This window comes from Tasmannia lanceolata, unplaced genomic scaffold (assembly GCF_043159265.1).
Source record: "Tasmannia lanceolata isolate RefF3 unplaced genomic scaffold, GAP_Taslan_0.1 ptg000008l, whole genome shotgun sequence".
Lineage (NCBI taxonomy): Eukaryota > Viridiplantae > Streptophyta > Magnoliopsida > Canellales > Winteraceae > Tasmannia > Tasmannia lanceolata.
The window spans coordinates 69,288,531-69,305,054 of record NW_027518685.1 but is presented as its reverse complement, the minus strand read 5'-3'; the positions used below and the strand labels follow the sequence as shown (position 1 = coordinate 69,305,054).

Here is a 16,524-nt window from a genome sequence, read left to right as displayed (position 1 = left end):
TTTTATAAAATCCTTCCTCAAATTGCATAAAAACCCTCAATCTCTTTTCTTAGGCAATTCAAAGATATTGAGGGATGTTTAGCAAATCAGGTTTTTCTTTTAGTTCAACAAAGACCTAAAATGGATTCACCGTCTATATATTTTTCTGGAATTCTCCAATAGGAAAAAAGAACAAAAACAACAATGGACAAATGGTAATTTGAAAGTAGTGGTATCCAACAATCATTCCCGCCATGAGGCCCATATATGTTTTAGTATTATTATAAAAGGGGAGGAAATGTAGTCATCAGCACCTCACTCTCTCATCGTCTCTTCCTTTTGCAGGGTTCATTCAAATGAAAAACTTAAAGTTACTTTACGACCAACTCCATAGAATGATCCAAACCATTCATTTGATGGGCCACAACGTAAATAGGTTGTGCCCCAAAAATCATTTCCATAGGATGATCACAACCCTACAATCTATAGAGGTTGGGCTAGGATCAGCCTATGGAAATGATATTTTGGGATGCAACCTATCTATGTTATGGCCCATCAAATGGACGGTTTGGATTATCCTATGGTGTGGTATGGGCGGGGCTTACGTTGTTCAAAGATGGGCCCACCATTCCACCAACGGTTTCTGTTGGGCCCACCAACTGTTCTTGTTGTGTGTGGAGAGAGAGAGAGGTCAAATGGTGGGAAAGTGACATATACGTTCAATCCTAACGTTTAACGTTAGCCAGCCGTGGGGGGTGGGGGGGGAGGGGGGGGGGTGTGTGGTGGTGGAATATCATCGCCCGAAATTGACCTACTTTATTTAGAGTGTGAGGCACGCAGTGGAAGTATTCTCTTGACTCTCCCATGTTAGACGGATAGAAAAAGAGACGACCTTTCCTGTCATAGTTGTGGGTCTTACTCTTTATGAGATGTCACTATTACTACGCGTTTTTCCCTTATTTGTGAGCTCAGCTTCTACTTTAGACATTTGGACGGTCTGGATTTATGAACGGTGAGGTGGCGAAGACCGGGAAGACTTTGAATCCACCTTCCACCTTTTCAAGCCAAATTTTTGGCTATGGACTTACTCAAAATCAAGTCCCACAAGTGTAATTTTTGTATTTTATTTCAAAGGCTGTTATCTACTCTTTTCATAGAGTATTTGGCAACCTTTCTGTTTGAGGCAGAGGTGGGGCCCAAGATTTGTAACTAATCACCAAGGTTTGGAATGGCTATCAGTTACTAACCGTTAGACTAAAAAATTCAAATTCAAACTCTGATAAAAAAAAAACCGAACCAAAGCCCCTCTATCAGACAACACCTACAAACAACAAACGAACTCTTTCAACCCATTACCCTCAAAACTCATCCTCTCCATGTTTGTGGGTTATCGGAATCTTGCTAGAAAATGGACCAAACCGATGGAATTCCAATCAAATTATACGATCTCCAGAGCGAGCCCTCCTCGTTCCCCTCTTCTCCATTGTCGGCCCCGGCAACAGGCCAGAAAAGGAAGGCAATGGCAAAAGGAGTCCAAAAAACCCTCTCCAAGACATCAATGCTAGTGAATTTTCTTCCCACGGGCACCCTACTCACCTTTGAGATGCTCCTCCCATCGGTCTCCGGCACCGGCGAGTGCTCCCCGGTGAATACTATGATGATCCATGTCCTTCTTTTAGTATTATTATAAAAGGGGAGGAAAAATAGTCATCAGCACCTCATTCTCTCATCGTCTCTTCCTTTTTGCAGGGTTCATTCAAATGAAAAACTTAAAGCGGTTGTATCTATCGAGTTTAGATTGAATCTTACAAACTCACACACATACAAAAATTCCAGTAAATATTTAGTGGAGTAACAGTCGATAGAATCATATTCTAACGACATGCTTTGGATGGAAATTGAATCATGTTTATGATTTGTATGAAACATCATCTATTCTTTTCTTCTTTGTTTTCTCATTTGTAAAAAGCTTGTTTTCACTATAATTTGCTCATTTCTTGCATGATTATGTGGTTTGAAAAACCTACTATATTTGGATCTTAGCTACAACAATTTTGAAGCACTTCCATCGTGTCTGCTGAGCAATCTCTCTGCATTGGAAGAATTGTTCTTATATGGGAATAACCTGAAAGGAGACTTACCTGGTATTCTGCATTTTGCCATTTCATTTCTGTGTTAGTTGAAGCAGTGTGAAAAATCAAAGAGTAGATTTTTTCCATTTAGAATTAGTGATGTGGAACAGGTGAGTAGGAAATGGATCTTAAGCTGAAAAACTTTAATCTCTATAGACTGAGGTGTTTTAGGTCAAAATTCAAGTTTAATTTTTAGAGAAACAGCACACTCTATCTTGGAACATTGTAATGAATGAGGATTTATCAATAACAACTCAGAACCGATCGGCCGAAAAGAAACACTTAAAACAGAACGTTAACTCCAACTCATGAAAGAACATGTTTCTATTTTTCTTGGCCCACTGACCGCTTAGGGAAATGATCGGATCTGATCACTATGGATGCAGAACTGATTTAGTAGGTGGAAGTTAAAGGAGATTCCTTAATTTCTCTTCACACTTGTCATCTAAACATAGAGATGACATGAGATGGGAAAGACCCTTGTAGATTCAAAGTTGACTTGAAAGAGAAATTTTACAAGCGTGGGACTGATTACATTCAAAGAAATTCAAGATAAAGGAGATGATTTCAAGCGTGGGACTGATTACAAGCGTGGGACTGATTGCACCTTACCTTTGAAAACTGCCAAAAATGAAACTCCTTATTTATAGAGGAAGAGAAGTCTACTAGAAGCTGCTGCCATCTTATGACAGCTCAAGCCAGCTGGCTTGCTGAGGTGGCATGCCACATGGCTTCTTGTAAGGCTCCCAATCATGTGGTCCCTGCTTGCCCAAAGCCCCCCCTTCTCGCCTTCTCTAAGCTCCCAATTGAGTGACACATGGTGTGTTCTTGTGCTGTCACGCCTTTTAACAATCAGTCCTCCCAACCGACTATGCCCTACCATCCTTTCTACCCGATATTGCCTCTCATATGACAACATTAACCTTACAACATTTAACCCCCCGTACGCATAAAGGAAAGTAAAAATACGACTACTCTATGCTAAAAAGAAACCCGCGCTCCTCGAACTCTCCCCCTTCAAAAGAACATTCCCTCAAGCTCACGTCTTTCTCCAGGCAGACTCGACTCAGGTTCTAGGAGGCCCTTTGCTCGGGGCCGATCCATGTCAACACCTTGCCTTGTTGTCAATGGTGTATCGCACCACCTGCCTACTTCTGATGGTGCCTTGTCTTTATCTCCATCTTGAATTTCAAGTAAGTTTTATGTCCCAAGGCTATCCTCACGAATCAAATGTTTCTGCCATAATGTTCTATCATGATCTAGAAAAGGATCGTGAATGAAAAGCTCTATTAAGTCAAAATGGTCCCTTGTCATCTCAAGATCTAGGCCGTCCACTGCCCACACCCTTGGGCACAATATGGTCGTCCTCTGCAAATGCCATCCACTCTCCATCATCCTCTATGAAGTGTTCCTTGTATCTACGACGTCAGACTGACAATCCTCCCAAATCTCATTTTGTGTGTCAAACTCCCCTATCTCCACACAAGAATCTATCATCAACCAGCTCATGTACACACATCAATTGATGTAGATCGCCACGTTTAGATCAAATTGTCATGCTAGTTCCCAAAGGTTAGCGGAAAACTCTGAAGATCTGATCTTCAAGACTTGGATCTAAATGCAAACCTCTCATCAACAGTGATGAAGTTCGATCTACTCACTCTTCAGAAATGAGTTTTAGAATTCTGGTCAGGTTGAGGCTTCACTATCACTATATTCTTTGTGAAATTAATGCTCGCGAATGTATACTGCTGCTCAGATTGAGCTCTCAGATTGAAGATTCTTCTAACCAAGGACTTTTGATTCTTTGGGATTCAGTTGTGTTTCAGTGATGGAAGCTGCAAAGCAATCTCAGATTTGCAAGCTCCAGGTTGAAACAAACTCCTCCAATGATTGCTCCTTAGTAAACTCAATTTGGCCAGATCCTCTCGCTTGTTGTTTGACAATAGCTCGCTGGATTGGAGTTCAACGAGGTTTGCTTCACTCTCTGAACTGGTTCGTGTTTATTGTGAAGAGGAGAAGTAGATCCAGAGAAGATATTAAGAAGTATCAAATTGGTAACTGAATACCTTCAGCTCTGAGTTCTCCTGTTCTAGGAAACTCAGATCTAGCACTTGAACCCAAGTATTGGAGGGGAAAAAAAACAAATGAGAGAGAAGGAGCAATAGGACCTAGAACTTGCTGAATTCTAGAGTGGAGAGCCGGAACTTGTAGATCCGGAATGCCTTTGTATTCAGGTGGACCAAAGCTCAGCTTCAGAAAACTATCGCCTCACGCCAGGATACGACAAGCAGGTGGTAGCTCAAGCTCCACATAGTTGATTTTCATGATAACATAGCACGATTTCTTTTCTCCTTCCAGCTCAAAATGGATCAAAGGTTCATCAATACCAATTCTCAAATACCTTTTGGATCGAACAACCAGAAAGCATAGAATTTTCTCAAAAACAGAGTGTCGGTGGTACTCTGTTTCTGTGTTCTTCTAGAATATAAGAAACAAAAGTTGAATCCTTTAAGATCAAGTGGATTTGTTGTTTTGTAGAGATGTAAGAAGATAATAAGTATAGGATCCACAATACTTGTTGTTAACAATTAGCACTGTGTATTCCAATAAGACGAATGATCAGTTTTCCCAAAGACGAATTATCTGCCATGAAGTAGTGTAAAAACTCAGTGGTTTTATTGCCATCTAGATGACTCCTTTCCCCATTTCAATTCTGTTCAAGGAAGGCTTTTGAAATTTCATGAAAAACATGAATAGATTCATGCATTTTCTATTTTGATCTATTAGATCTTTATGAGGAAAGATCTCAGAGATGAAGTCCAGCAATGAATGTAGAGAGGACCGAATGGATTGCACGTCTAGAACAAAGCGAAAAAGAACACTCAAGGATATGGAATCAAACAACAAGGCTCTCCTCCAATTGCTAAATCTCTAAAACTCTAAGTCCCATGAAAGCAAAGAGAATTCCTCAAGTATCCTAATAAGCTGCAGTTCGTGTGACGGGGATGGTTTTCCTGATATGATCCAAGGAAAAAAAACAATGGAGGTAGAGCAATGTGTGATGCTCTGTTTTTTTATTCTGTGAATAAATTCAATGGAAAACTGTAAAACTCTCAATGGAGGAAATATGATCGACCAAAGAAGAAGGACTTTGTCACTCCTTGATGTGCTTGTCACGAGGCTTTCCATTTGAGTTGCTTGTGGAGTAATCTCATATTGACCTGAACTTAATCCACAATACTAACAAGAAAATCATTAGATTATAAATTTCAATCAATTTGGGTTTGGGATCAATCAAAACAGGGGTGATCGTTGAACCTTTTTGCTTACAAAATTTCCGCAAATTTGGTGGACTTTTCGACAATTTCTATGGAAATTTTGGTGGACATCTTTAAAATTTCGATGGGAATATTTAAAATTTGGGTGGAAATCTTGTAAATAAGCACGAAAATGAAATTTTGGAATTTCAATGAAACCGTGTAAAATAAATGACTCATTGTGAATTTTGTTTCGGTCTTGCCGAAATCCGAAATTTCGGCTGAACTTTAAAACCATGCCACTAGTCTTATGTCTTGGAAAGCAGCCCTCACTTCCGCTTTGTTAGATTCCTTGATACCAAAAGGCCGAGGGAAGGCTCCCTTATTATCACCAGTCTTGTCTCTAACAAGGCCTCCGATGTCGGTCCAGCCTGGGTTGCCAAAGCTAGAACCATCGAAATTTAGCTTCAAACAACCGGGGTGTGAGTGACATTTTTAGCATTTTTCATAGAAGTGATATAGAAATTTGTGTTAGTATCTAAGTCAAATAAAAAATGTGGAAAATTGATCGTACCTCTTGCCATGATGATCATATTGACAGTACTTTATGATATGTGCTACTATTGAAAATGCTCCTATCTTCGAGTATTGTTGATCACTGGAATGATTTTGCAATATAGCCAAGTCGTGATGCTCAGATCAATAGAATCTTTGGCCTTACCTTTGGTATATCAAAGAAAAATCATAAGAAATCCTAAGATCTGAATATCTCTTGCTCCCATCAATTAGACATATTAATAAAAGAGATTGGGGTTAATCCTCCTAGTGAAACACACCTTCCTTCTTAAAGTTGAACTTCTAATAGATTTAATCTTTAATTTATCTAAAATCTATTTTAGCAAAAATCCTAAACAGGGATTAATAAAAAATCTAAGTGGCAATGTCGGCTACCCTATTAGATCTCACGAGAGATTATTCCAGCATTCTCCCAGTGGTCGATATTGACACTGCTATGTTCTGGGTAAAAAAAGACCGGGCTTTGGACACTTTAAATTTCTGAAGTATGGGCATACATCATTTCCTTTAACAAATAATCTCTTTAGTCTAGTCTTTCAGGGAAAATATACATTCATGTAAAGAGAACTAAATAGATAGGTCATGGCAGCAAATACCCAAATAATGAGCATTACATTCCATATGTCACAGAAATAATGATTTCCTTTTATGAGTACTTAATGTGGTGCACTCTTTATGATAAGACTAACTAATATGCATCCGTGGTTAATCTTCCTTTGACTATATCCAAATGTATACACTTTACATATGATCATGGTTTTAAATTTCGGCCGGCCAAACTGTTTTGGTTTCGGCACAAAACCGAAATGAAATTCACATGAAGTCATTTCTTTACAAGATTTAGCTGAAATTTTACATAAATTCGGAAATTTTTCGGTGTCAATTTCGGTTGAAATTTTTGCTATTTCGGTGGAAATTTTGTAAAAAAGTCCAAAAATGAAATTTCAACCGAAATTTCAGCAACATTTTGGCCGAAATTTCGGCCTAAAAACTACTATTAATGCATTTTATGCAGGCATCATCGCAGGGAAGTTGGTGGTCATGAGAGTCACACCTTTGATTGATTTAATCCAAAAGAAAACAGGGCCTAAGAATCACTGTTTTTTGCATTATTCTTATAAGTAATATAGAAATTTGATTTTTTTTTCCTTTGCATTGAAAGGAATTTGTTTTTTGGTAATAAATGAAATTTGCTCATATTTTCTTGTCTTCATCATTTTCTTGTAGGTTTATGCAGCTTGAAGAGACTCAAGCAACTAAATCTCTGGGGAAACCAACTTGATGATCGAAGTCTTCCATCATGTCTAGGAAACCTTTCATCCCTGGAAGATTTAGATTTATCATCTAATAATCTTAGAAATCCACTTGGCATCTCAACAGGTATGGAGTGGCAATAGTATTTTTCTCATCCTAAATGATGATGGTTGAAGTAGTTTTTCTCTTCACTTTCACTTATCTCATAATTTCAAAGATAAGATGATGCATATAATACACTTTTGGGATCTTCTGTAGCTGCACCCTTTTTCAATTTTCGAAAGGCAACTGATCAAGGCACAAACTAGTTTTGACAATAGAGCAAATTAACTCATCTTGTCCACATGGATGGGGAGATCAGATAATGACTGTCGTTGGCGAAATTAACAAATAGGCTAGTATCATGTCTCATGGCGAAATGAACAAATTTTCCTTCCTTCAATTTTTAAAATAACAAAAATACCCATTAGATCAATTGTCTATTCGGTTTGAGCAAGAACAACATATTTTTGTTGTAAGGTGGGATCCATTGTTTGGTTATCCGAGCCATTCAATTCATGCTCATATGCTGGTGGATCAACGCCATCCAAAAAAAATTTGTTTTTCTTGGACAAATTAGGCAAAAAAAAAGGGAATAAAAGGGGAAGAAAGGGAAAGTGGGTCCATTGGTGTGGCGATCAGAGGAGAATCTAAGATATAGGTCAAAATCCATTAGGCCAGAGAAAGATCTTGGGTTCGATGGAGATCCAAGAACAAGATGAACCCCAAGGAATCCGAGATCAATTGCGGAGATCCTCTCAGACGACATTATTCCAAATCAACAGAACTTAAATCTTACTTGGATCACGATTTCCGGACTCCAAGATGGCCTTTCCACTTTCTCCCACACCAACACGCTACTTTAGGGCTGTTGCACGATTAGATTAGATTAGATTAAACTCTAGAAAAACCACCCAAAAGTTGTATTTATTGGTGTTTAATAGGAAGCCCTAACCCAGGTTTTGCAAACAGACAAAAACACCCTCTTTGTCTAAAGAGGAGGACGAATTTGGTTAGGGTACTTTCGGGCTTTCGGTTAGGATAAGCCATTTGGTTAGGTTACGTGGCTCAACTTCTAATCCCATTAAAAAGGGTGGTGATAAATTCGCCCATTGGAGTCGGCATACGCCCCCTCTATCGCCTCTCTAATGCAAGCTAAAGCTTTTATGTGGCCCATTTCCTTGTCCCCAATAGAAGCTAAAGCTTTGATAGTTGTAGGCCTTAAATCTGACATATGTGATCTCTGATTGGACTATATGGGTTGCCTCATGATAGTCCATTAAATCAACGGTCTTAATTACACCCTTGACCATTTAGAAGACAGCCATGAGGAACTACGCATATGGCCCTTTTGGATTGCAGGAATTTTCTTAAAAAGTTTGGAAAAGAAATTTTTTATAAAATTTCTCCCTTTTCCATTGAGTGATTACAAGGTTTTATTTATTAGGACTTTCTTTTTATAATGGTACCCCTCTAATTAAACCGTAAGCATATGATTCCCTTCTAAATTGTGAAATAAATAAAAAATCAAAGAAAATATTTTCTGCGAGAAATGTTTTTCTGCAATCCAAACAGGGCTGAAACAAATCTCATATGTTTTTCTGCAATCCAAACAGGCTTAAACAAATCTCATAGGATGAATACTAGGCCAAGATCAGATACATTGCACATAGGCACAAGGGTGTGCATAACCAAGGCCCTTGATATGGCAAACTATCATGAGGCAACGCATATGGCCCTAGCACCACACCCAACGCCATCCCGTCAGTAAGGGCCCATTTGGATACCCAGAAGATTTTGATTTGGATTTCTCACATTTGCAGCCCTTTTTGTGTTGTGATTTGGATCCGGATCAAATCCTTGGATTTCCAAATCAGCTACTGACAGTGAAAAAAATCAGATTTCCAAATATGCTGTCGTAGTAAGTAATTGGAAATCCACAAATCTGTCTCCCTCAACATGAGCTGCCGGATCTATTCATTTTGTATTCAAAACTCAATTCCAAATCCAAATACACAATATCAACTATCCAAACGGGCCCTAAGATTATTTGTTGAATACAAATATGAAAGCTTTAGCGGCTTTTGGTGTGAGACCTACTAAATCAAGGCTTAGGATCATCTGATCAGGATTGGGAAAATGATAAAGAGCCACTTTTGTGGCTGTCTTCTAAATCAACAGAATTGATCATCTCCACATGGCACAAGTGTGCCCAGAAAGTGATCAATAGGGAAAAAAATTCTAAGTCATATAAAACTTTGAGATTTCTCCCTTGCATTGAGAGCAATTTATTGTTTAGTAATAAATGAAATGGGTTTTGGGTTTTTACATCTGGTTCGTTTTTTCTTGTAGGTTTATGTGGCTTGAAGAGACTCACGTATCTATTTCTCAGAGATAACAATCTTCACGATCAAAGTCCTCCATCATGTCTAGGCAACCTCTCCTCCTTGGTATATCTGGATTTAGTTGGGACTAATCTGACATTTGGCGCCATCTCAACAGGTATGGGGCAATAGCTTTCCCTCGCCCAAAATGATGATTCTGTTATTTTCCTGCATAGTACCCGCTTTAAGAAAAGTAAACTATTGATTTAATAAAGAAAATGGGAAATGGTATTCCCACCCCCTCTTTTAAGATCTTTGGATCTCACAAGTCAAGTCACAACACAGAGACAACCAATACAATGGCTGGGCCAAATCTTATAGTTATATCATCTCCACATGTTTACAGGACTAATTATGTTATTACTTTGAGTGGTCATGGTTAGGATGAAGCCTAGGGTCAACATTAAGTTCCACATATGGTCAGGGGTGTAATCAAGACCGTTGATCAAGTTGACCATCATAAGTCAACCCAAAATGTCCAAGTCTTATGCCTAACTGAGATCTCATTTGTCAGATTAAGGCCTCTAAATATCAAAGCTTTAGCTTCTTTTAGTAGGATCCTTAAAACAAGGCTTGATTGGTTAGCATCTCCATATTCTTTAAAGAAGAAACCTACTGTAGCATTATCCCAATAAATAAGATATAGCCTAGAGATATGAGTGTACGACTCCAAGCCTTGTAATAAAATTCTACAACCATAGTGCCTGTATCGCAGTCTTTGTTTTTTACTTTGCATTGAAAGGAATTTGTTTTTTGTTAATAAATTAAATGTGCTCATATGTTTTTGTCTTCATCATTTTCTTGTAGGTTTATGCAGCTTAAAAAGACTCAAGACTCTAGATCTCAGGGTTAACCAACTCGATGATCGAAGTCTTCCATCATGTCTAGGAAACCTTTCGTCCCTGGAAGAGTTATATTTATCAGATAATAATCTTAGAAACCCAATTGGCATGTCAACAGGTACGGAGTGGCAATAGTATTTTTCTCATCCGAAATAATGATGGTTGAAGTAGTTTTTCTCTTCACTTTCACTTATCTCATAATTTCAATGATAAGATGAAGCATAAAATACGCTTTTGGTATAGTCCTTACGGTATCTTGGGATCTTCAGCAGCTGCATCCATTTTCAATTTTCGAAAGGCAAACTGATCACGGCATATAATGACTATCATAGGCCTATGAAAAATATAATAATAAAAAGTTAACCTGTTTTTTCTTTTTGGAGAAACCATAAAAACGAGGATTGATTGATCAATAGGCTAGTATCATGTCTCTTGGAGAAAGTAACAAATTTTCCTTCCTTCAATTTTTAAAATAACACAAATACACATTAGATTAATTGTCTATTCGGTTTTAGCAAAAACAACATATTTTTGGGTTAGGCCAAAACCGAAAGATCTTGGGTTCGATGGAGATCCAAGAAAAAGGTGAACTGCAAGGAATCCGAGATCAATCACGGAGACCTCTCAAACGCAATTATATGTCCAAATCAACAGAACTTAAATCTTAAGGTTTTTAAAGATTTTTTGGATGGGATCTTAGCTTGGATCACGATTTCCGGCCTCCAAGAATGGTCTCTCCACTTTCTCCCACACGAACACGCTCCTTTAGGGCACACAAACACGCTCTTTTAGGGCTGTTGCATGATTAGACTAGGTTAAACTTTGAAAAAACAACCCAAAAGTTGTATTTTTAGGTGTTTAATATGAAGCCCTAACCCAGGTTTTGCAAATAGACAAAAACACCCTCTTAAAGCTTTAGCTTCTATTAGAGAGGAGTTAAAGGGGGCGAATGCCGAGTCCAAGGGGCGAATTTATCACCGCCCTTTCTAATGGAATCAGAACCTTATGGGCTACCCCATGATGAAGTACAAGGGTGTGCGTAACCAAGGCCCTTGATCTGGCAGACCATTATGAGGCAACACATGGCTGACCCTTCACGCAATCAAGTATACTAAAAAATGAACTCTGAAATTCCCATATATATGCACAGAGCCTAAATGACATGACCATTCACATTTGGCATCCAAAACAAACAGGACCTAACTGAACTAATCAATCCCATATGCTCTACATGCCCCTTATGTGATATGTATGGAAGCCTTTTGGTCACTTGGTATGCAACTATCATCACAGTGTATATGTACTTAACACCCAAATGATGATCCCTAACGTTCTCCCTAACAATATGATACTTTAAGTAATTATGCTTATTGTCATTGTCACTCTTCTTTCTCCTCAGAGAAGAAACCTACTGTAGCATTATCCCAATAAATAAGATATAGCCTAGAGATATGAGTGTACGACTCCAAGCCTTGTAATAAAATTCTACAACCATAGTGCCTGTATCGCAGTCTTTGTTTTTTTCCTTTGCATTGAAAGGAATTTGTTTTTTGGTAATAAATTAAATGTGCTCGTATGTTTTTGACTTCATCATTTTCTTGTAGGTTTATGCAGCTTAAAAAGACTCAAGACTCTATATCTCAGGCGTAACCAACTTGATGTTGATGATCGAAGCCTTCCATCATGTCTAGGAAACCTTTCGTCCCTGGAAGATTTAGATTTAGCAGTTAATAATTTAGAAACCCATTTGGCATCTCAACAGGTACGGAGTGGCTATATTATTTTCTCATCCGAAATGATGACGGTTGAAGTAGTTTTCCTCTTCACTTTCACTTATCTCATAATTTCAATGATAAGATGATGCATACAATACGCTTTTGGGGATCTTCAGCAGCTGCACCCTTTTTCAATTTTCGAAAGGCAAACTGATCACTGCATATAATGACTGTCATAGGCCTATGAAAAATATATTAATAAAAAGTTAACCTGTTTTTTCTTTTTGGAGAAACCATAAAAACGAGGATTGATTGATCAATAGGCTACTATCATGTCTCTTGGGGAAAGTAACAAATTTTCCTTCCTTCAATTTTTAAAATAACACAAATACACGTAGATTAGATTAATTGTTTATTCGGTTTTAGCAAAAACAACATATTTTTGTTGCAAGGTGAGGTCCATTGTTTGGTTATCCAAGCCATTCAACTCATGCTCATATGCTAGTGGATCAAGGCCATACAAAAAAGTTTTGTTTTTCTTGGATAAATTAGGCAAAAAAAGAAAAGAAAAGAAAAGAAAAGGGAATAAAAGGGGAAGAAATGGAAAGTGGGTCCATTGGTGCGGCGATCAGAGGGTTAGGCCAAAACCGAAAGATCTTGGGTTCGATGGAGATCCAATAACAAGGTGAACCGCAAGGAATCCGAGATCAATCACGGAGACCTCTCAAACGCAATTATATATACAAATCCACATTATTCCAAATCAACAGAACTTAAATCTGGGTTTTTAAAGATTTTTTCTAGCAATTTTCATATAAGTAATAAAAAACTTTGAGATTTCTCCCTTGCATTGAGAGCAATTTATTGTTTAGTAATAAATGAAATGGGTTATGGGTTTTTATGTCTGGATCATTTTTCTTGTAGGTTTATGTTTCTTGAAGAGCCTCACGCAACTAGATCTCAGCTATAACAAACTTCACGATCAAAGTCTTGCATCATGTCTAGGCAACCTCTCCTCCCTTCAAACCCTGGATTTATCATGGAATAATCTGACATTCACATATGGTGCCATCTCAACAGGTACGGGGCTATTAGCATTTCCTCGCCCAAAATGATGATGTGTGGAGTATTTTTTGACAGGATTTTATTATTTTTCTGTCATAGTACCCGCTTTAAGAAAAGTAAACTATACATTTAATAAAGAAAATAGCATCTGATCAAGATTGGGAAAATGATAAAGAGCCCATTTTTGTGGCTGTCAGCTAAATCAACAGAATTGATCAACTTCCACATGGCACCAGTGGGCCCAGAAAGTGATCAATAGGAAAAAAAATCTAAGGGTGATTTTTTTAGCATTTTTCATATAATAATATAAAACTTTTCTGCACATCCAAACATGCTTTAAAAGATGATATGAGTTCGTAACATGCGGGCGGTGTTTTTGCTTCTTTAACCAAGTACAGTGACATGTGATATAGTATAGCTAAGGCAGACTGGCAGACCATATTTGGATAATGCCATTACTCTCTTTGTTTTGCACCTTTTATGAGTGACATGTTTATACCATCTTGAATATTGTAGTGTCATTATCAAAATACGGTAGTGCAGATATCAGTCCCCCTAAAATAATCTTCCAACCTTGTGACAATAGAATTTGGCACTACTCTGTTTTCATAATTGCAGAATCTCAGCTTGTCTTTTCTTCCTTAATTGCTTTGAGTGCTTTTGGGGAACTATAATAACCTTTGACAGCTATTTAAATGATAAAAGACAAGATGAGTTAGTGCAATTATTAAAACATGGGAGTGTCAACATTAGTAGCCTAGAATATACACTAATACAATACTTAAGATGGAAACACAAAAAAATGAAAACACAAAAAAAATGCATTAAAAATTTTGTCATTTACAAAAATATAGTGGGGGTAATAAAGTTGGAAAGTTGGGGTAACAACAACCTCCCTATAACAACAACTTTGAGATGATTTTTTAGCATTTTTAGTTTTATATTCCATTGAGAGCAATTTATTGTTTAGTAATAAATGAAATGGGTTTTGGGTGTTTATGTCTTGATCATTTTTCTTGTAGGTTTATGTGGCTTGAAGAGACTCACGGAACTACGTCTCAGAGATAACAATCTTCACGATCAAAGTCTTCCATCATGTCTAGGCAACCTCACCTCCCTGGAATATCTGGATTTAGCAGAGAATAATCTGACATCCACATTTGGCATCTCAACAGGTACGAGGCAGTAGCATTTCCTCACCCAAAATGATGATGTGTGAAGTATTTTTTGATAGGGTTTTGTTATTTTTCTGACATAATACTACCCGCTTTAAGAAAAGTAAACTATAGATTTAATAAAGAAATGGGAAATGATATTCCCACCCCCTCTTTTAACAACAACTTTGAGATGATTTTTTAGCATTTTTTTAGCATTTTTAGTTCTTTTATATTCCATTGAGAGCAATTTATTGTTTAGTAATAAATGAAATGGGTTTTGGGTGTTTATGTCTTGATCATTTTTCTTGTAGGTTTATGTGGCTTGAAGAGACTCACGGAACTACGTCTCAGAGATAACAATCTTCACGATCAAAGTCTTCCATCATGTCTAGGCAACCTCACCTCCCTGGAATATCTGGATTTAGCAGAGAATAATCTGACATCCACATTTGGCATCTCAACAGGTACGAGGCAGTAGCATTTCCTCACCCAAAATGATGATGTGTGAAGTATTTTTTGATAGGATTTTGTTATTTTTCTGACATAATACTACCCGCTTTAAGAAAAGTAAACTATAGATTTAATAAAGAAATGGGAAATGATATTCCCACCCCCTCTTTTAACAACAACTTTGAGATGATTTTTTAGCATTTTTTTAGCATTTTTAGTTCTTTTATATTCCATTGAGAGCAATTTATTGTTTAGTAATAAATGAAATGGGTTTTGGGTGTTTATGTCTTGATCATTTTTCTTGTAGGTTTATGTGGCTTGAAGAGACTCACGGAACTACGTCTCAGAGATAACAATCTTCACGATCAAAGTCTTCCATCATGTCTAGGCAACCTCACCTCCCTGGAATATCTGGATTTAGCAGAGAATAATCTGACATCCACATTTGGCATCTCAACAGGTACGAGGCAGTAGCATTTCCTCACCCAAAATGATGATGTGTGAAGTATTTTTTGATAGGATTTTGTTATTTTTCTGACATAATACTACCCGCTTTAAGAAAAGTAAACTATAGATTTAATAAAGAAATGGGAAATGATATTCCCACCCCCTCTTTTAACAACAACTTTGAGATGATTTTTTAGCATTTTTTTAGCATTTTTAGTTCTTTTATATTCCATTGAGAGCAATTTATTGTTTAGTAATAAATGAAATGGGTTTTGGGTGTTTATGTCTTGATCATTTTTTCTTGTAGGTTCTGTTTATGTGGCTTGAAGAGACTCATGGAACTACGTCTCAGAGATAACAATCTTCACGATCAAAGTCTTCCATCATGTCTAGGCAACCTCTCCTCCCTGGAATATCTGGATTTAGCAGAGAATAATCTGACATCCACATTTGGCATCTCAACAGGTACGAGGCAGTAGCATTTCCTCACCCAAAATGATGATGTGTGAAGTATTTTTTGACAGGATTTTGTTATTTTTCTGACATAATACTACCCGCTTTAAGAAAAGTAAACTATAGATTTAATAAAGAAAATGGGAAATGATATTCCCACCCCCTCTTTTAACAACAACTTTGAGATGATTTTTTAGCATTTTTTTAGCATTTTTAGTTTTATATTCCATTGAGAGCAATTTATTGTTTAGTAATAAATGAAATGGGTTTTGGGTGTTTATGTCTTGATCATTTTTCTTGTAGGTTTATGTGGCTTGAAGAGACTCACGTATCTACGTCTCAGAGATAACAATCTTCACGATCAAAGTCTTCCATCATGTCTAGGCAACCTCTCCTCCCTGGAATATCTGGATTTATCAGAGAATAGTCTGACATTCACATCTGGCGCCATCTCAACAGGTACGGGGCAGTAGCATTTCCTCACCCAAAATGATGATGTGTGAAGTATTTTTTGACAGGATTTTGTTATTTTTCTGACATAATACTATCCGCTTTAAGAAAAGTAAACTATAGATTTAATAAAGAAAATGGGAAATGATATTCCCACCCCCTCTTTTAACAACAACTTTGAGATGATTTTTAAGCATTTTTTTAGCATTTTTAGTTTTATATTCCATTGAGAGCAATTTATTGTTTAGTAATAAATGAAATGGGTTTTGGGTGTTTATGTCTTGATCATTTTTCTTGTAGGTTTATGTGGCTTGAAGAGAC

General features: G+C 37.3%; 1 protein-coding gene across 6 annotated transcripts in view; it reads left to right on the top strand.

The window, feature by feature from the left end:
• LOC143885543 (cuscuta receptor 1-like) overlaps nt 1–16,206 on the top strand; it is a 38,417-nt gene extending 22,211 nt beyond the window's left edge. The window contains exons 2-8 of one of the 6 annotated variants that reach the window (XM_077389765.1): nt 7,175–7,327; nt 13,106–13,261; nt 14,269–14,421; nt 14,715–14,867; nt 15,161–15,313; nt 15,608–15,765; nt 16,057–16,206. In XM_077389765.1, the coding sequence (XP_077245880.1) occupies nt 7,175–7,327; nt 13,106–13,261; nt 14,269–14,421; nt 14,715–14,867; nt 15,161–15,313; nt 15,608–15,627 (788 nt within the window). In that variant the 3' untranslated portion in view covers nt 15,628–15,765; nt 16,057–16,206. Of the gene's footprint in view, nt 1–7,174; nt 7,769–9,592; nt 9,743–10,431; nt 10,585–12,070; nt 13,037–13,105; nt 13,262–14,268; nt 14,422–14,714; nt 14,868–15,160; nt 15,314–15,607; nt 15,766–16,056 lie in introns of those variants that run through there. The other 5 variants (XM_077389767.1, XM_077389769.1, XM_077389766.1 and 2 more) reach the window with 5 other exon arrangements.
• Nucleotides 16,207–16,524: the final 318 nt, after the last annotated feature.